The sequence below is a fragment of the Heloderma suspectum genome, chromosome 5 (assembly GCF_057233095.1).
Source record: "Heloderma suspectum isolate Gila_16-S chromosome 5, 16-S_ref, whole genome shotgun sequence".
Lineage (NCBI taxonomy): Eukaryota > Metazoa > Chordata > Lepidosauria > Squamata > Helodermatidae > Heloderma > Heloderma suspectum.
In genome coordinates this window covers 1,751,882-1,770,846 of record NC_139462.1, presented here as the reverse complement: position 1 = coordinate 1,770,846, position 18,965 = coordinate 1,751,882, and the positions used below count along the sequence as shown (strand labels likewise).

Genomic DNA, 18,965 nt, shown 5'->3' with positions numbered 1-18,965 from the left:
GACCCCTGCTTGGCATGCAGCCAAGCCACAGGTCGAACCCCTGGCCTGATCTTCAGCTCTGGCATCCAGGCTAGAAAAGGCCTCTCTCTGCCAGGGACCCAGGACAGCCAACACCAGCCTTAACAGCTGAGAGGCAAGCCGCAGGTCTAGCTTGCAAGCAGGGAGCACCACCTTCTGACAAGGGCACAGCCCCCCACAACCCTTGAACTGCGGCTGGGGAGCCTGCTTCCCCTCAAAGCGGCCTCCCGCTCCCCCGACAGTTCCCACTGCCAAGCCCAGCACTGACCTGAGTGCTCTTGCCGGTGCCTGGCTCCCCAGAGACCAGGACGATGCTGGCGCTCCCCTCCAGGTGCTCCATGAAGATGTACTTGGCACCCCAAATGGGCAGGGCACGGCGCTGGCGCAGCAACTCATAGTAGCGAGAGGAGAAGGGCAGCCCGTCGTAAGGGTTCACTTCCAAGTCCCCATCACAGCCCACAGACAAGCCTTCAGCGTGGGGGTGGCAGGAGTCCTCCTCCTCGACCAGGAGGGAGCGCAGCCCCTCTGCGCGGTGCAGGGGGCTGGGGAAGCCCTCTGCTGCCGCCATGAAAAAGGGGCAGCACAGTCAGGGCCTCCCAGCAAACCTGCAAAGAGGGAAGGCGTCAGAGAGGCAGAAAGGGCAAGGGGTGGCCACAAGCCCAGCGAGGGGAAGCTGAGGCCTGCTGGGGAAGGCGAGGGAGGCTGGCCGCAGCTGCTCCACCACCTCTGCCTGCACGGTCCGGGGGACGACGTGCCGGCAGCTCTGCTCCCCAGGCCGGCGCAGCCGCGTGCCATCAGCGGAGCGCCTGCGCGCCTGGGGAAAGGGGCCCAGCGGGCCTCCGAGGCACTGCCGGGAGCCCCGGGGCGGAGGGAGGCCGCTCCCTGCCCTCGGCGGGCGCCCTCGTCCGGGCCGCCGGAGAGCCAGCCTGGCCGCCGGCTGCGCTCTTTGCGGACCCTGCCGCACTGGCACGCCACGCAGTTCCTGGGGCTGCTTTTCAGCCGCGCTCGTCCCTGCGAGCCGCCTCGAGCGCCATGTGCGGGGCGGCGCCAGCGGAACGCGCGCGTGCGTCACCGCGCCTGCGCGAGGGGGAAGCACGGGGCGGGCTCGGGGCCCCGGCCGGGGGGGCGGGGGGCCGCGGCCCGCAGGAGCCGCCTTCTCGGGTGCCCCCCTCCCCACGGCAGGCCCGGGCCGAGCCTGCCGCCACGCGGGGCAGGGGCAGGGCCGCCCTCCGCCCGCCCGCGTCTGCCGGGACGGGGCCGCCCCTGCGACGGACGCGTCAGCCGGGCCAGGCGCGGCGGGGGCCCGGCCTCCCGCCGCCGCCGCCGCCGCCGCCCGGGCCAGGGCTCCCCTTCCGAGGAGGCTGCCGGGGCGCCCGCCGGCCCGGCCGGACGAAGCGCGGCCCGGCTCGAGGGGCGCCCGCCGCCGCCGCCCCTACCTGCGCCGCGGCACCTTGCCGGGGGCCGAGCGAGGAGCGTCACGTGCCAGAGGTATTTCCGGCCGCGCCCGCCGCCCGCGACGTCACGCGCACCTGGCGGCGGGGGCGGGTCGCGGAGGCGCCGCGGGCCGCGCGGGCTCGGCGCTGCTCCGTCCGGGGGCGCGTTCCGGGGGCCGTCGCCCCGGGCTGAGGCACCGGCGGACGCTGCTGGGCCTGTCCAGACGCCCCTCCGCGCCTCCATCGCATTTCCATGCCAGCGCGCCGCCGGGCTCCCGGCCGGCTCACAGAAATTGGGCCCCAAATGCGACGCAACAGCCCGTGTGACGCCCGGGCGTCTCAAGACGCTTCCCGCCCGAAGTACTGCGAGCTCCGACGTCTGGCTGCGTCTTCATCTGCTGGTTGGTTTGTTTATCTTCCTTGTTCGGGAGGGCGGAATGGGTGAGATTCTGGCGGCGCCGGGCTCGACCTTGGGGGAGCTGCGGGTGGCGACGGCCGGCAGGAAGCTCTGGCGCGGGCCGGTCCGCGAGGTCGCGAAGGGTCGGAAGCGACTGCGCGAATAAACAGCAGCAGGGACGGGACGGGACGGGACGGCCGCTTTGCATCAGAAAAAAAGCACGCCCCAAATAGTGGCATGTGCTAGAAACACCTGAGAAGCATATTTTGGGACGAAACCCCTGGCAATAGTGTATTATCATTAACCCCGTAATGCCCAGGCCAGGACACATCCGGAACAGAATGGAACGAGCGAAATCAACTCAACTCACCCGTCCCACACAATTCCATGGCAGCCACATAACGTGCACAGAGACCAGGTTCCGATACCTGGTCCACGCAGTAGTCCGTACAGAAAAAAATGGCCCAGAATGGCAACTTCCAAGTCACAAAATCATAGAATAGTAGGGTTGGAAGGGGCTCAACGCCTGCTCAACGCAGGAATCCAGGTCAGAGCATCCCTGACAGGTAGCTGTCCAGCCTCGTCTTGAAGGCCTCCAGTGTGGGAGAGCCCACCGCCTCCCTAGGCAATGGGTTCCACTGTCGTATTGCTCTAACAGTCAGGAGGTTTTTCCTGATGTTCAGCCGGAATCTGGCTTCCTGTAACTTGAGCCCATTATTCCGTGTCCTGCACTCCGGGATGATCAAGAGGAGATCCTGGCCTTCCTCTCTGTAAAGTGAGCCAAATCAACCAAATTTGTCGGTCTAATCAGACTAGATGGAACTGATGTAATAAGTTCCTAAACTTCCATGGAAACCACATTTCAGTGGCCATTCTGGGCCACATTTCAGTAGCTGTTCCAGGCCGTAGTCCATATTCTGACAAACAGGCTGGAATGGCAACTACCAAGTGAGCCAAATCAACCAAACCCACCAGTCACAGTGGCCTCGATGGGATTGATATTGTTGCAGTATATAATAAGCTCCAAAATCTCCATGGAAACCACATTTCAGTGTCTGTTCTGGGCCATAGTCCATATTGTGCAAAAGAAGCCAGAACAGCATTTTCTGAGTGGCCAAACCAGCCAAACTCATTAGCCACGCATTGCTGTGTGGGGCTGTTGTAATACACTCCATAACGTCCATGGAAACGTGTGGTGTAGTGGCAAAAGTGCTGGACTGGGAGCTGGGAGATCCGGGTTCTAGTCCCCACTCGGCCATGGAAGCTCACTGGGTGACTTTGGGCCAGTCACACACTCTCAGCCCAGCCTACCTCACAGGGTTGTTGTGAGGATAAAATGGAGAGGAGGAGGATTGTGTATGCTGCCTTGGGTTCCTTGCAAGAGGAAAAAAGGCGGGATATAAATGCAATATAAAATAAATAAATAAATAAACCACATTTCAATACCCCTTTCATGCCACAGTTCACATTCCCAAACAATTTAACTTTCCACTATCCAACTTACACAAGGAAAGATTAGAGTGACATGCTACAATTGTTTTCAGTGCTAAATTAGACAACTATAATGTTGGTTGGTTTAACAGTAGATAAATCTAATTTGATTATGACTGCATAACTTCAGACTTCACTAGGTTGCTTCTTTTTCCATGTAGGATTATAATATTAAGTGTCTTGTTCATTTGCTTGTAAGAGAAAACCCCAAAAACTCAATATCCATTTGTTACATCCCAGCAGGGGCTACAAGGAGGGAAATCCCGATGTGCACCAAAAAGCAGGTGGCACAAATAAACCCTTGGAAGTTTGCAGGATCGGGACCAAACTTCACATGAAGCCTCTCCTAGCCAGGAGGCACCTGATGCACCATCAAAACCCTGCACAATTACCCCAGAGGAGGAAAAATCCTAGGTGCAACAAATAGGGGACGCTTGTGAGGAGCAGAGAGGCAGCAATCTCAAATGCTCTTGCTGCAGAACTCTGTGGGTGACCAAAATAATCCACCAGACGACACAATAACCCACGATGGATTAAATAACCCCTAATGCAGACTGGGGTTTAGCAGACTGTGTTATTTTGGCCAAATAAGCCATCATGGGTTACAGAATTCCTAACAAGACAGCATGATAACCCACAATGGGTTAAGTAAGTCATCATGGCTTCTTTAATCCATCGTGGGTTATCATGATGTCAGAACCCAGTCTTTACCTCATACCTCTGGCAACATAATATTTATTTAATTGCTACCTTTATATTACACCTACCTTCAAGAAGCTCATGGTGAAATATAATGGTCTCCCCCAATTTTGTCCTTGCAACAACCCTGTAGGTCAGTTAGGCTGAGAGGTGTGGCCAAAGGTCATGGTAAGCTTCAGGAGCAAGTGAGGCTCCCCCATCCTAGTCTGATATTTTAAGCATTGAACCACACCACACCAGTGGGCTGCTGTTGGAAGTGGCCTTTGCAGATCTTCCCCCTAGATTCTGTAGAAGCTGCATGATTAACTGCATCAGTTCCATCTAGTAAAATGAACAGTGGTGTATTTGGTTAATTTCACTCACTCAGAAGTCGCCATTCCAAACTATTTCTCCACAACAGTTTGTGGCTCATTTTGCTCACTTGGAAGTTGCCAGTCTGAACTGTTCTGCACACTGTGGACCACAGTCTGGAATGGCTACTCACACGTGGTTTCTGTGTAGGTTTTGAGCTTATTCTATCAGTCCCATCAAGTACTGTGTGACTTGCGAGTTGGTTGATTTGGCTCACTCGGAAGTTGCTGTTCTGGTCTGTTCTGCGCAATATGGACTATGGCCCAGAACAGCTACTGAACTGTGGTTTCTGTGAAGGTTTCAGAGCTTATTATATCAATCCCATCTAGCATTGTGTGGCTGGTGAGTTTGGTTGATTTGGCTCACTTGGCAGTTGCTGTTCTAGCCTGTTTTGCACAAATCAGACTACGGCCGGAATGGCTATTGAAACCTGGTTTCTGTGGATTTTTTGGAGTTCATTACGTCTGTCCCATCTAGTCCAGTGTGACTGGTGAGTTTGGTTGATTTGGCTCACTCAGAAGTTGCTTTTCTGGGCCATTTTTCTTCAGTGCAGTCTATTGCCTGGAACAGGTATCGGAACATGGTTTCTGTAGATGTTTTGTGGCTTATTGCATCCCTGCCATGGAGTTACGTGTGACTGGTGCATTTGGTTGATTTGGCTCATTTGGAATTGCCTGTTCCAGGCTATTCCATTATATTCTGGATGTGTTCTGGGCATTATGGGTTTAATAATAATGCAATACTGCAAGGGTTTTAGTCCTCAAATATTGTTTTCAAGTGTTTCTAACACACGTCACTATTTTTGGCATGCTTTTTTAATATAAAGGGGCTGTTCCAGCCTGTTCCATTCCATTCCAGCTTTAACTCTGTCCCTTGTTGTTTTAATTGTTGTAAAGTTCCTTGAAATCATTGATAAAAGCCAGCAGAGTAAATGTTTAAAATAACTGAAGGAGTGGGGGGATGACTGCTTAGTCCTGGGGAAACTCACTTCTCCCCCTCTTGTAAAATGGGCATAAAAGGTGATCTGTGAGGAAATTCAGAAGCATGGCAGCGCCCGCCGTGGATTTCATCTGCTTATGGATAGCCAAATCCTGTAGATTCCACCATGAGGGCTGCTGCTGCACTCTCTTCTCGCCCGCACCCACACAGTCGATTTGTTCTCCTAAGCGCAGCCGGCAGTAGCGACACGCAGTGAACACCCGAGTGCAGAAACAGCAGCACACTCCCTGCTACCAGGGACCTCTGCAAGTGGGCGAGTCTTTCCTCAGCAACAAAACTCCTGGTCACTACCCAGTTAGAAAGAAGCAGTCACCAGAGACCAACATCCAGCCTACGGGGCTGACCAACACTTAAAAAGATCCGGATTCCCATTCCTGGTCAGTCTTGGTGACTTTGCAGGCTTTGGCAAAACGTGCCTGGTGGGGCTGCTGCGACAACTGCTGTGATAAATTTGCAAGGCACTTTGGGGATAAAATCACTCGTCTGCTTGCTGACTTGGACCCCACGGTTGATGCAAGTCCTAAGGAGGTGTCCAGTGCGCCGTCTGGTGCAGTTCTGTGGGATCGGTTTTAGCTTTTGAGGTGTGAACAAGATGCTTAAGGCTGTGTGCCCAACTACTTCCATTCTTGCCCCGTGTCCTTCATAGCTAATTTGAACCAGCCAGAGGGGACTGGCTGGGTGGGTTCAGTGTGTGGTTCACACATCACTCCGGGAGGAACAGGTATCTGACATCTTGAAAGAAGCTTGTCAAGAAACACACACTGAACCAAGAGGTTCTGAATAACGACCGCCCAGTCACTGATATCCCCTTCTTAGGGAAGGCGCTCGAGAGGGCGGTGGCCATGCAACTTCAGGAGAAATGGATTATCTTTGCACTCTGGGTTCAGGCCTGGTTTGGGGACTGAATCTGCCTTGGTCACCCTGACAGAGTTTATCAGGAGAGAGAAGTGGGGAGTGTGACCCTGTTGATTTTCCTTGATCTCTCATAGAATCATAGAATAGTAGGGTTGGAAGGGGCCTACAAGGCCATCGAGTCCAACCCCCTGCTCAATGCAGGAATCCAAGTCAGAGCATCCCTGACAAATGGCTGTCCAGCCTCGTCTTGAAGGCCTCCAGTGTGGGAGAGCCCACCACCTCCCCAGGTAATTGGTTCCATTGCCGTATTGCTCTGACACTCAGGAAGTTTTTCCTGATGTTCAGTCGGAATCTGGCTTCCTGTAACTTGAGCCCATTATTCCGTGTCCTGCACTCTGGGATGATCAAGAAGAGATCCTGGCCTTCTTCTCTGTGACAACCTTTCAAGTACTTGAAGAGTGCTATCATATCTCCCCTCAGTCTTCTCTTCTCAAGGCTAAACATGCCCAGTTCTTTCAGTCTCTCTTCATAGGGCTTTGTTTCCAGTCCCCTGATCATCTTTGTTGCCCTCCTTTGAACCCTCTCCAGCTTGTCTGCATCCTTCTTAAAGTGTGGTGCCCAGAACTGGACACAGTACTCCAGATGAGGCCTAACCAGTGCTGAGTAGAGGGGAACTAGTACTTCCCGGGATTTGGAAGCGATGCTTCTATGAATGCAGCCCAAAATAGCATTTGCCTTTTTTGCAGCCACATCACATTGTTGGCTCATATTCAGCTTGTGATCGACGACAATTCCAAGATCCTTCTCGCTCGTAGTGTGGTTGAGCCACGTATCCCCCATCTTGTAACTGTGCATTTGGTTTCTTTTTCCTAGGTGCAGAACTTGGCATTTGTCCCTATTAAATGCCATTCTGTTGTTTTCTGCCCAGCACTCCAGTCTATCCAGATCACTTTGAATTTTGTTTCTGTCTTCCAAAGTATTAGCTATCCCTCCCAATTTTGTGTCATCTGCAAATTTGATCAACATTCCCTGCACCTCCTCCTCCAAGTCATTAATAAAAATATTGAAGAGCACTGGGCCCAGGACTGAGCCCTGCGGTACCCCACTCGTTACCTCTCCCCAGCTTGAGAAGGTCCCATTGATAAGCACTCTTTGGGTCCGATTCTGTAGCCAACTGTGGATCCACATGATCGTTGTTTCATCTAGCCCACTTCGAGCTAGTTTGCTCATCAGGATATCATGGGGCACTTTGTCGAAAGCTTTGCTGAAGTCGAGGTATATGATGTCTACAGCATTCCCACGGTCTACAAGGGAGGTGACTTGATCAAAAAATGAGATCAGATTTGTCTGGCAGGACTTGTTTTTGACAAATCCATGTTGGCTTCGAGTAATCACTGCATTGTTGTCAAGGTGCTTCCAGATGGATTGCTTTATGATCTGCTCCAGAATTTTCCCAGGGATTGATGTCAGACTGACTGGTCTGTAGTTCCCAGGTTCCTCCTTTTTACCCTTTTTGAAGATAGGGACAACGTTACCCCTCCTCCAGTCATCTGGCACTTCCCCGGTCCTCCATGATTTCTCAAAGAGAATAGACAGCGGTTCTGAGAGCTCTTCTGCCAGTTCCTTTATGACTCTAGGATGCAGTTCATCTGGCCCTGGAGATTTGAACTCATTCAAAGTAATGAGGTGTTCCTTGACCATATGCCTGTTGATCTCAAGCTGCAATCCTGCCCCTTCAGCCTGTACTTCGCCTTTGCCAGGGGGGTCATAGACCCTCTTTTGGGAGAAGACTGAGCCAAAGTAGGAATTGAGCACCTCTGCCTTTTCTTTGTCCTCTGTTATCATTTTGCCATCCTTATTTAATAGCTGAACAACCATTTCTTTCCTCTGCCTTTTACTATGCACGTAGCTGAAGAAAGCCTTTTTGTTGTTTTTAGCATCCCTCGCTAACCTCACCTCGTTCTCCGCTTTAGCCTTCCTGACGCCATCCCTGCAATTCTGTGCTACCTGCCTGTACTCTTCCTTTGTTACTTGGCCTTCTTTCCACTTCCTATATGTGTCCTTCTTTGTTTTCAGGTCATCCCTAAGCTTTTTGTGAAGCCACATTGGCTTCTTCTGTTGTCTTCCACCTTTTCTTCTTGTTGGAATTGTTTGTGATTGTGCCTTGAGAATTTCCTTTTTTAAAAGTTCCCACCCATCTTGGACTCCTTTTCTCGCTAGCATTGCTTGCCATGGGACCTTACTGATCATTGTTCTGAGTTTATTAAAATCAGCTTTCCTAAAATCCAGGGTACGCGTTTGAGTACACTCGGCTTTTGCTTCCCTTAGAACCAAGAACTCAAGTACAACATGGTCGCTTTCCCCCAGAGTTCCTGTAACTGCTACTTTATCCACTAAGTCATCTCTGTTGGTTAGGATCAAGTCAAGGATAGCCGATCCTCTAGTTCCTTCCTCTACTTTCTGTAGGAGGAAGTTATCCGCCACACAAGTCAGGAATTTCCTGGAGGGGCCATGTTTTGCAGAATTTGTCTCCCAACAAATATCGGGGAAATTGAAGTCCCCCATTACTACTACATCATGCTTCCTTAAAACATTGGCTATTTGCTTTTCAAAAGTTTCATCCTTGTCTTCTCCTTGATTGGGTGGCCGGTAGTAGACTCCGACCACCATGTTCCTTTTATTCTTTGCTCCATTTATTTCAACCCAGATGCTCTCGATGGGGCTACCAAGCTCCTCCTCCTGTATTTCTGTGCAGAGATATGTATTTTTCACATACAGTGCAACCCCGCCTCCCTTTCTGTTCCTCCTGTTCTTTTTGAACAAGTTATATCCTTCAACTGCTGTATTCCAGTCATGAGAGTCATCCCACCAAGTCTCAGTTATACCTATCAAGTCATAATTTCCCTCCTGTATTAAGAGTTCAAGTTCGTTCTGTTTGTTTCCCATACTCTGGGCATTAGTATATAGACATCGAAGACCATGTGCTTCATAGTCTGGCTTTCTTCCTACATGTGTCTGAAGACTATTATTGGGCGCTATCAGCGCTGTTCTCTCCATTGCAGTGCATGCGCTTACGTCCATTGTTACCCCCAACATTACATCTCCCTTCCCCGTAGGATTCAGTTTAAAGCCCTCCTGATGAAGTTCTTCATGCTGTGGCCAAACACATTCTTCCCAGCCTTTGTGAGGTGCAACCCATCCCTAGCCAACAGCCCATCTTCCAGGAAGTATAGCCCGTGGTCCCAGAATCCAAATCTCTCTCGTCGGCACCACCTTCGTAGCCAGTCATTCACCCGGAGTATTTTTCGTTCCCTTTCTATCCCTCTTCTAACTACTGGAAGGATGGATGAGAAAACTATCTGGGCCCCAAAGTTCTTGAGTTTCCTTCCCAAAGCTTCAAAGTCTGACGTGATCTCTTCGTAGCTCCGCTTGGCGGTATCATTTGTTCCCACATGGATGAGAAGAAAGGGATACCTGTCAGTGGGCTTTATGAGTGCAGGCAACCTTTCAGTCACGTCTCTAATCTGTCCTCCCGGGAGACAACATACCTGGCGAGTCCACGGGTCTTCGCGACATACTTGGGTCTCGATCCCACGCAGCAAGGAGTCTCCCACTACTACCACTCTTCTCTTCTTCTTCTTGTAGGCCTGGGTTTCATCGCCTCTGTTTGACTGACCTTTAGCCTCTTGCTCACTCTCACGCAGGTTCCCCTGTGATTCTTCGTCTGCAGGCTGTCCTCCAGTCTCATCTGCAAGTACCTGGAATCGGTTCCACAGCTCCACCGCTTCCACTGGTGCAGAGTGGCGTCTAGTTCTTCTTCTCCTAACTGTCACCGTTTTCCAAGGAGTATCCTCTACTCCATTTTTCTTCACCTCAGCATTTCCCACTGCCTCATCTTGCTGTTGCTCTTCAAGCTTCTGGTCTGCCCTTTGCTGCTGTAGTTCCCCCATTCTGTCCAAGAACTCTTCGTGTTCTCTTATTCCCCGGAGGGTTGACAGTCGCCGCTCCAGTCCACTTACTTTTTCCTCCAGCAGCGTGATCAACTTGCACTTGTTGCAGGTGTAGGCCATGTTGTTCTCAGGCAAGAAAACAAACATTGCACACACCTTGCAGGTCACCACCACTGGAGAGTCTTGTCCTTCCATAGCCTCTTTTCCCTTTTTGTGTCTAGCTTTGTGATTGTTCTAGACTAGCCTGTGCCTGCTCCTCTACTCAGTAGAGGTTAAAAGCAGAGTCCCACTGGTGTGGAAGTGTGTGTTACAAGACAAATAAATGAAAAAAAGTTAGTAAAAAAAAATTAAAAAATTAAAAAAAATGTTAGGGGCCTCCCCCTTGACCTCCCCTGCCGAACTCCCCTGGCCAACTCCTGTTTGCTCCCCCTGTTCGTTCGCTCTGTTCGCTCGCTCTCTGGGAGCTTGCCTGCTTCTGTAGTCCCTGGACCAGCTGGAGCAGCTTGCTCTGCTCTGCTCTGCTCAGCTGGGAGGCGGGAAACAGACTGAAGCTTCCCGCCCAGTCAGCTGCTGGGAGTACTCAGGCCACACCCCTCCAATTCAGTTGGAGCTCTCAGAAGCTCCTGGTGAGCTCACAGCCAGTCAGAAGGATAAAGGGCAGCGCCCTGGGCTTCCTGCAACCCACTTACCTCTTAGCCTCTGTCTCCTTTGTCTCCTTTGTCTCTTCAACCACTGCAACTCCCCTGGCCAACTCCTGTTTGCTCCCCCTGTTCGCTCGCTCTGTTCGCTCGCTCTCTGGGAGCTTGCCTGCTTCTGTAGTCCCTGGACCAGCTGGAGCAGCTTGCTCTGCTCTGCTCTGCTCAGCTGGGAGGCGGGAAACAGACTGAAGCTTCCCGCCCAGTCAGCTGCTGGGAGTACTCAGGCCACACCCCTCCAATTCAGTTGGAGCTCTCAGAAGCTCCTGGTGAGCTCACAGCCAGTCAGAAGGATAAAGGGCAGCGCCCTGGGCTTCCTGCAACCCACTTACCTCTTAGCCTCTGTCTCCTTTGTCTCCTTTGTCTCTTCAACCACTGCAACTCCCCTGGCCAACTCCTGTTTGCTCCCCCTGTTCGCTCGCTCTGTTCGCTCGCTCTCTGGGAGCTTGCCTGCTTCTGTAGTCCCTGGACCAGCTGGAGCAGCTTGCTCTGCTCTGCTCTGCTCAGCTGGGAGGCGGGAAACAGACTGAAGCTTCCCGCCCAGTCAGCTGCTGGGAGTACTCAGGCCACACCCCTCCAATTCAGTTGGAGCTCTCAGAAGCTCCTGGTGAGCTCACAGCCAGTCAGAAGGATAAAGGGCAGCGCCCTGGGCTTCCTGCAACCCACTTACCTCTTAGCCTCTGTCTCCTTTGTCTCCTTTGTCTCTTCAACCACTGCAACTCCCCTGGCCAACTCCTGTTTGCTCCCCCTGTTCGCTCGCTCTGTTCGCTCGCTCTCTGGGAGCTTGCCTGCTTCTGTAGTCCCTGGACCAGCTGGAGCAGCTTGCTCTGCTCTGCTCTGCTCAGCTGGGAGGCGGGAAACAATCTCTCAGTGGCTTCTGATACCGTTGACCATTATATCCTTCTGCACCGGCTCTGGGAGTTGGTGGCACGATGTTACAGTGGTTCTGCTCCTAGCTGCAAGGACATGAGTCCAGAGTGTACCATTGGGTGACCATACTTCAGGCCCATAGCAATTAAGTTGTGAGATCCCTCAGGGTTCCATTCTGTCCCAAGTGCTGCTCAACATCTATATGAACCCCCTCGGGGCAGTTATTGGGAGATATGGAGTAAAGTGTCATCAGTACGCTGGTGATGCCCAACTTTATTTGTATCATATGAGTCTGGAGAGGTCATGCAGGCTCTGGACCAGGGTCTGGATGGTGGGCTGGATGAGGGCCAATAAGCTGAGACTGAATCCTGACAAGACAGAGGCTGTTACAAAGTATTCCCAAATTCTGCTGTTTAGGGTAGAAGAGGCCTGTAACTGGAAGAGGACTAGGGATTTTTTGGAGAAGAGCAGAAAAGCAGGTTCCATAGGATACTGAGGCCTTGAATGTCCCAAGTGAAGCTGTAGACTTCTTGCAAATAACATTCTGGGCAGCCACTGTGCTTTGATTGCCTTAATTCCTTGGTGTTAACACTTGCAAATTTCTAATCTTGCCCTGATGACAATGACAGAAGCCCCAATCATTAAATATTTTTTTCTAACTTTGTTTAAGCCAAATGGAAGAAAAATTAAGAATTCAACACATTTTAAGCTGTGAGCCCTTGAAAACACAATATTGTGTAAGCAGGCATGCTAGCATGACTTTTTGTCACCTTTGTTTAAGACAAGCACCAAATTCCCCCCGGCTATCTTGCTCACTTGGACCTGTGAGAGCCAGGGACATGCAAAAATACTGTCTACCCATCTGCTCTCCTTTTCATCACATCTTGAAAATGCATTTTTCTAACATCCAATGAACAATGTCAGAAGAAGAACTTGTTTTATTTTGATTACTAAATCCTGAGACCTGATGCTGGGAAAGACTGAAGGCAAAAGGAGAAGGGGACGGCAGAGGATGAGATGGCTAGATAGCATCACCGATGCAATGAATATGAACTTGAGCACGCTCCGGGAGAGAGCGCAGGACAGGAAGGCCTGGCGTGCTATGGTCCATGGGGTCACGAAGAGTCGGACACGACTGAACGACTGAACAACTACAACAACAAATCCTGAGAGGAGGGATAAAAAGAGCAACCAAAATCTATGGATTACATAGGAGAGGGAAAGAGGATTCCTTCCATCCAGGAGGGACCCCTCACACTTCCTTCTCAGAAGAGCAATCCCCCGCCTTTTCCTCCTCTCTGTCCCCACTTCTTTTCCAGAGAAGGAGCTCAACAGACCTTCCCATCACTTCACAAGTCAGCAGATACAGAGAGGTAAATCCTTGCATTATCTTCAATTTTCCTTCTAGGTGGTCCATACTTTAATTATTAACTTTTCCTCCCTTTTTATGTTTCTTTTGCATATATTGTCTGTTCATGTGTTTTTTTATGTAAATGGTTTTTAATCTCTGTATATTGTATTTTTAATGTTTTTAATCTTTGTAAACCACCCAGAGAGCTCCGGCTATTGGGTGGTATAGAAATGTAATTATTATTATTAATCATAATCATAATAATTATTACTATTCCTAATATTCAACCCCATTCCAAACTCCAAAAGCCTTTGGCTTTTGCTCTTTATGCCTCTCCAACCACTTTCTTCCAACACCCCTGCATTTCCTCTAGCCCTCTCCTCCAAAACTCACAATTCCCCAGAACAGTCTGTTTCTCCCCCATTCAAATTACCCCAGGCTGAAAGTTCTTTCTCTTCCCCCTTCTCCATGAGCAACTACACACACACACACACCCCTCACTAGGAGTTAAAACTGTGCTCCTTGAGGTACTGCACTTCCATCACCCCTCTTTTAAACACACACATGCCTTGCTAGAAATTGAAATTGTTCTTGTTTTGAACACATACATGATTTTCTGTGCAACCCAGTGCACCTAGCTTCACTATTGATTTCAAATGCTTGTTACCTTAGTGTTAATGTCTGGTTCTAATTCCCCAGATGTATGAATGGTTCTAATTCCCCTGATGTATGATTTTAACTCATTCCAAATTCTTCTTTAATCAAGCAAAGAATTGCTTTCAAGGGCCTTGCTGTGGTCTCTGGCTCTCTCAGCTTTAAGGGGTATCAGGGCTCCCAAGTGCCCAGAGTTCAACCCGAAGAGATCCCTCATGTCTGTGTTTGCTCCCAGGGCTGTTTCCCACCTCCTAGCTGAGCAGAGCAGAGCAGAGGAAGCTGCTCCAGCTGGTCTAGGGGCTATACAAGCAAGCAAGCTCCCAGAGTGCAAGCGATCAGAGAGCGCGAACAGGGAGAGCAAACAGGAGTTTCAGAGAATCATAGAATAGTAGGGTTGGAAGGGGCCTATAAGACCATCAAGTCCAACCCCCTGCTCAATGCAGGAATCCAAGTCAGAGCATCCCTGACAGATGGCTGTCCAGCCTCGTCTTGAACGCCTCCAGTGTGGGAGAGCCCACCACCTCCCTAGGTAAATGGAATAATGGGCTCAAGTTACAGGAAGCCAGATTCTGGCTGAACATCAGGAACAATGTCCTGATTTTTAGAGCAATACGACAATGAAACCCATTGCCTAGGGAGGTGGTGGGCTCTCCCACACTGGAGGCATTCAAGTTTGCTCATCAGGAGATCATGGGGCATTTTGCTGAAAGCTTTGCTGAAGTCGAGGTATATTCTGTCCACAGCATTCCCACAGTCCACAAGGGAGGTGACCTGATCAAAAAATGAGATCAGATTAGTCTGGCAGGATTTGTTCTTGACAAGTCCATGTGATGGTCTTATAGGCCCCTTCCAGCCCTACTATTCTATGATTCTATGAGGGGTCTCTTTGATTCTGCCTTTGCCAAGTGTAAATGCCCCCCTCTGCCTGGAGCAGTCACTCCTCTGGCTCTCCCATTCAGGGCCCTGCCTTTGTGTTAAGGACCAAGAGCTGAATGGCTCCTGCGAAGGGGAGTATGTATTGCCTGCTCCTGACTGGTGCTTTGAGAAATCACTTTGCCTGTGGGATTTCACAGGAAATCAGTTTATTTGAAACCTGAATGCTTAAATGAGACCGGGGACCCCAAGAAAGATGGTCTGGGACTGGCTGGAAGTGCGATCCCCCATCCTTAGTTACTGTATGGATTTTGATTGGTGAAGTTTGATTTCCTTGAAGAACAAAAGGAGGTGCATCCCCAGAGCGAGCATCCGGTGGATCCACAGTTGGCTACAGAATCGAACTCAAAGAGTGCTTCTCAATGGGACCTCCTCAAACTGGGGAGAGGTAACGAGTGGGGTACCGCAGGGCTCAGTCCTGGGCCCAGTGCTCTTCAACATTTGTATTAATGACTTGGAGGAGGAGGTGCAGGGAATGCTGATCAGATTTGCAGATGACACAAAATTGGGCGGGATCATAGAATCATAGAATAGTAGGGTTGGAAGGGGCCTACAAGGCCATCGAGTCCAACCCCCTGCTCAATGCAGGAATCCAAGTCAGAGCATCCCTGACAAATGGCTGTCCAGCCTCGTCTTAAAGGCCTCCAGTGTGGGAGAGCCCACCACCTCCCTAGGTAATTGGTTCCATTGCCGTATTGCTCTGACACTCAGGAAGTTTTTCCTGATGTTCAGCCGGAATCTGGCTTCCTGTAACTTGAGCCCATTATTCCGTGTCCTGCACTCTGGGATGATCAAGAAGAGATCCTGGCCTTCTTCTCTGTGACAACCTTTCAAGTACTTGAAGAGTGCTATCATATCTCCCCTCAGTCTTCTCTTCTCAAGGCTAAACATGCCCAGTTCTTTCAGTCTCTCTTCATAGGGCTTTGTTTCCAGTCCCCTGATCATCTTTGTTGCCCTCCTTTGAACCCTCTCCAGCTTGTCTGCATCCTTCTTAAAGTGTGGTGCCCAGAACTGGACACAGTACTCCAGATGAGGCCTAACCAGTGCTGAGTAGAGGGGAACTAGTACTTCCCGGGATTTGGAAGCGATGCTTCTATTAATGCAGCCCAAAATAGCATTTGCCTTTTTTGCAGCCACATCACATTCTTGGCTCATATTCAGCTTGTGATCGACGACAATTCCAAGATCCTTCTCCCTCGTAGTGTGGTTGAGCCACGTATCCCCCATCTTGTAACTGTGCATTTGGTTTCTTTTTCCTAGGTGCAGAACTTGGCATTTGTCCCTATTAAATGCCATTCTGTTGTTTTCTGCCCAGCACTCCAGTCTATCCAGATCACTTTGAATTTTGTTTCTGTCTTCCAAAGTATTAGCTATCCCTCCCAATTTTGTGTCATCTGCAAATTTGATCAGCATTCCCTGCACCTCCTCCTCCAAGTCATTAATAAAAATGTTGAAGAGCACTGGGCCCAGGACTGAGCCCTGCGGTACCCCACTCGTTACCTCTCCCCAGCTTGAGAAGGTCCCATTGATAAGCACTCTTTGAGTCCGATTCTGTAGCCAACTGTGGATCCACCGGATCGTTGTTTCATCTAGCCCACTTCGAGCAAGTTTGCTCATCAGGATATCATGGGGCACTTTGTCGAAAGCTTTGTGAAGTCGAGGTATATGATGTCTACAGCATTCCCACGGTCTACAAGGGAGGTGACTTGATCAAAAAATGAGATCAGATTTGTCTGGCAGGACTTGTTTTTGACAAATCCATGTTGGCTTCGGGATAGCGAATACTTTGGAAGACAGAAACAAAATTCAAAGTGATCTGGATAGACTGGAGCGCTGGGCAAAAAACAACAGAATGACATTTAATAGGGATAAATGCCAAATTCTGCACCTAGGAAAAAGAAATCAAATGCACAGTTACAAGATGGGGGATATGTGTCTCAACAACACTACAAGCGAGAAGGATCTTGGAATTGTTGTCAATCACAAGCTGAATATGAGCCAACAGTGTGATGCAGCTGCAAAAAAGGCAAATGCTCTTTTGGGCTGCATTAATAGAAGCATAGCTTCCAAATCCCGGGAAGTACTAGTTTCCCTCTACTCAGCACTGGTTAGGCCTCATCTGGAGTACTGTGTCCAGTTCTGGGCATCACACTTTGAGAAGGATGCAGACAAGCTGGAGAGGGTTCAGAGGAGGGCAACAAAGATGATCAGGGGACTGGAAACAAAGCCCTATGAAGAGAGACTGAAAGAAATGGGCATGTTTAGCCTTGAGAAGAGAAGACTGAGGGGAGATATGATAGCGCTCTTCAAGTACTTGAAAGGTTGTCCCAGAGAGGAAGGCCAGGATCTCTTCTTGATCATCCCAGAGTGCGGGACACGGAATCATGGGCTCAAGTTACAGGAAGCCAGATTCCAGCTGAACATCGGGAAAAACATCCTGACTGTTAGAGCAATACAACAATGGAACCAACTACCTAGGGAGGTGGCAGGCTCTCCCACAGTGGAGGTGTTCATGACGAGGCTGGACAGCCATCTGTCAGGGATGCTCTGACTTGGATTCCTGCATTGATCAGGGGGTTGGACTCGATGGCCTTGTAGGCCCCTTCCAACCCTACTATTCTGTGATTCTATGATCCCCATGACTGAGCCTCATCACTGGATTTTAAGAGGATGCAGATGGCAGCGCACCATCAACTTAGACTTGATGCCCCAACTCCTGCCCATTTCTGTTCTCCGGGTCTGCCTGAAAACTCCCCAAGGCCCATCTGCTCCCATCACTCTGACATGCATTCTATGTTTTGGCTTTACTCTTTCCATGGGAAAGGAAAGTCAGGGAAGGGAATCCATAGACCCAGTATTGGCCAGTGGATGATCAGGCAAGAACAGTTAAGGCTGATTGGTCTATAAGTGTTCTATACATTTTACCCTGATTGCTTGCTAGTTCTTAAGATTTCTACTGTTTACTTCAAGTGTACATATGATTGTGAAAAACCCATTACAACAGTATTGAATGTAATAGCTTATAACATTAATATTTGCCCATTAAATGAGCAGATATAAAAAGGTGCCCTAAAAACACTTGGGTGGTCCCTGAAGGAATCCAACCCTCTCCCCACTGGTCTTTCAAATGCTGCCAGGCAGGCAGGCTGATGTGGGCCGCTCAGGGAGGCAGTGCAAGGGAGTGATAGCGGTGACTCTTGAGGGCTCTGGTGGGCAGTGCTCTTTTCCCTTCTCACCTGCGAGAGCCTTGGATGGCTTAGGTGACAACAGAGCGCCCTGCACAAAGAGAATGTGCCAAAGCTGCTGTCATGCACACACGCACATCACAAAGCCACAGAGGTGTGTGGGTACCCATCCCCACAAGAGCTCCCTCTGCCCTTCACAAGAGACTTCCCTATGGCTTCAGGCCCTCTGCCAGACAATTCTGCCTGGCAGCTGCTCTCCAAGGAAGAAAGCGCTCCTTCCCAGCCAGCCCTGCCCCGAGATGCTTCTTGACCTACTGGTACCACCCTTCCCTCAGTACACAGCATTGACCAAGGGTGCTTTCGGATGAGGCTTTTATGGCTCCATCACCCGGCTTTATTCACAGAAGTTTATGGGGGGTGGAGGGAGGTGTCCAGAGCTCTTCATCTTCTACTTGTGAGCCTGCCGTGTTTTCTTACCTCTTCCATATTTTTTTCTTACTGCAGAAAATCTGTTCAGGAGAAAAAAGCCAGTACAGCTGCACAAGGCCCTCAGAGTAGCAGCGCTAGGATGGAGCCCTCTGTCTGGAAGCACCTCAAAGTTCTGGGATGAGATGGAGAAAGAAACCAGGAGGCAGCAAAATGAGAAGTTGTTGTAATGATGGGTGACTTCAAGAACCCTCACATTGACTGGGAAAATGTGCATTTAGGTCATGATGACAAAGAGATACAAGATATTATCAATGATTGTATCTTGTGGAGCCAAGAAGATGGGACGCAGGCAACCCTTGGTTTCATCCTGAATAGTGCCCAGGGTCTGGTTAGAGATATTACCGTTGCCAAACCACTGGGGAACAGTGATCCCAACACTATCAAACCAAACATGTATGGGAGAGGGAAATTGCCTAGAAAGCCCGACACAGTCACTTTGAATTTCACAGAAAAGGGATTTTCCCAAAAGTGAGGCAGTTTCTCAAAAGGAAATTGAAGGGGAGAGTCAGAAAGGTCACATCCCCCCAAGAAGCTGGCAGGTTATTAAAAACCACTATAGTAGACTTGCAGGAAAATGAATGCAATAGATCTGAAA

General features: G+C 50.2%; 2 protein-coding genes across 5 annotated transcripts in view; one reads left to right on the top strand and one right to left on the bottom strand.

Moving 5' to 3' along the window:
- DQX1 (DEAQ-box RNA dependent ATPase 1) overlaps positions 1-18,965 on the bottom strand; it is a 33,682-nt gene that overhangs the window by 8,479 nt on the left and 6,238 nt on the right. The window contains exons 1-2 of one of the 4 annotated variants that reach the window (XM_084855149.1): positions 1,548-1,635; positions 287-623 (exon numbers count right to left, since the gene is read on the bottom strand). In XM_084855149.1, the coding sequence (XP_084711275.1) occupies positions 287-586 (300 nt within the window). In that variant the 5' untranslated portion in view covers positions 587-623; positions 1,548-1,635. The other 3 variants (XM_084855151.1, XM_084855148.1, XM_084855150.1) reach the window with 3 other exon arrangements.
- On the top strand, positions 585-18,929 carry LOC146343480 (uncharacterized). The gene is made up of 4 exons (XM_084856397.1): positions 585-658; positions 793-1,852; positions 13,078-13,131; positions 18,386-18,929. The coding sequence occupies exons 1-4, from the start codon at positions 585-587 to the stop codon at positions 18,437-18,439; spliced, it is 1,242 nt and encodes a 413-aa protein (XP_084712523.1). The 3' UTR covers positions 18,440-18,929.

What these genes read in the sequence shown, in the direction of transcription:
- LOC146343480 (XM_084856397.1), top strand. Translation starts at nt 585, where the DNA reads ATGAAAAAGGGGCAGCACAGTCAGGGCCTCCCAGCAAACCTGCAAAGA. An exon ending in GGCTGCGTCTTCATCTGCTG is followed by an intron (nt 1,853 to 13,077) that starts GTTGGTTTGTTT and finishes CTTCTTTTCCAG; the next exon opens with AGAAGGAGCTCAACAGACCT. An exon ending in AAGTCAGCAGATACAGAGAG is followed by an intron (nt 13,132 to 18,385) that starts GTAAATCCTTGC and finishes TTCTTACTGCAG; the next exon opens with AAAATCTGTTCAGGAGAAAA.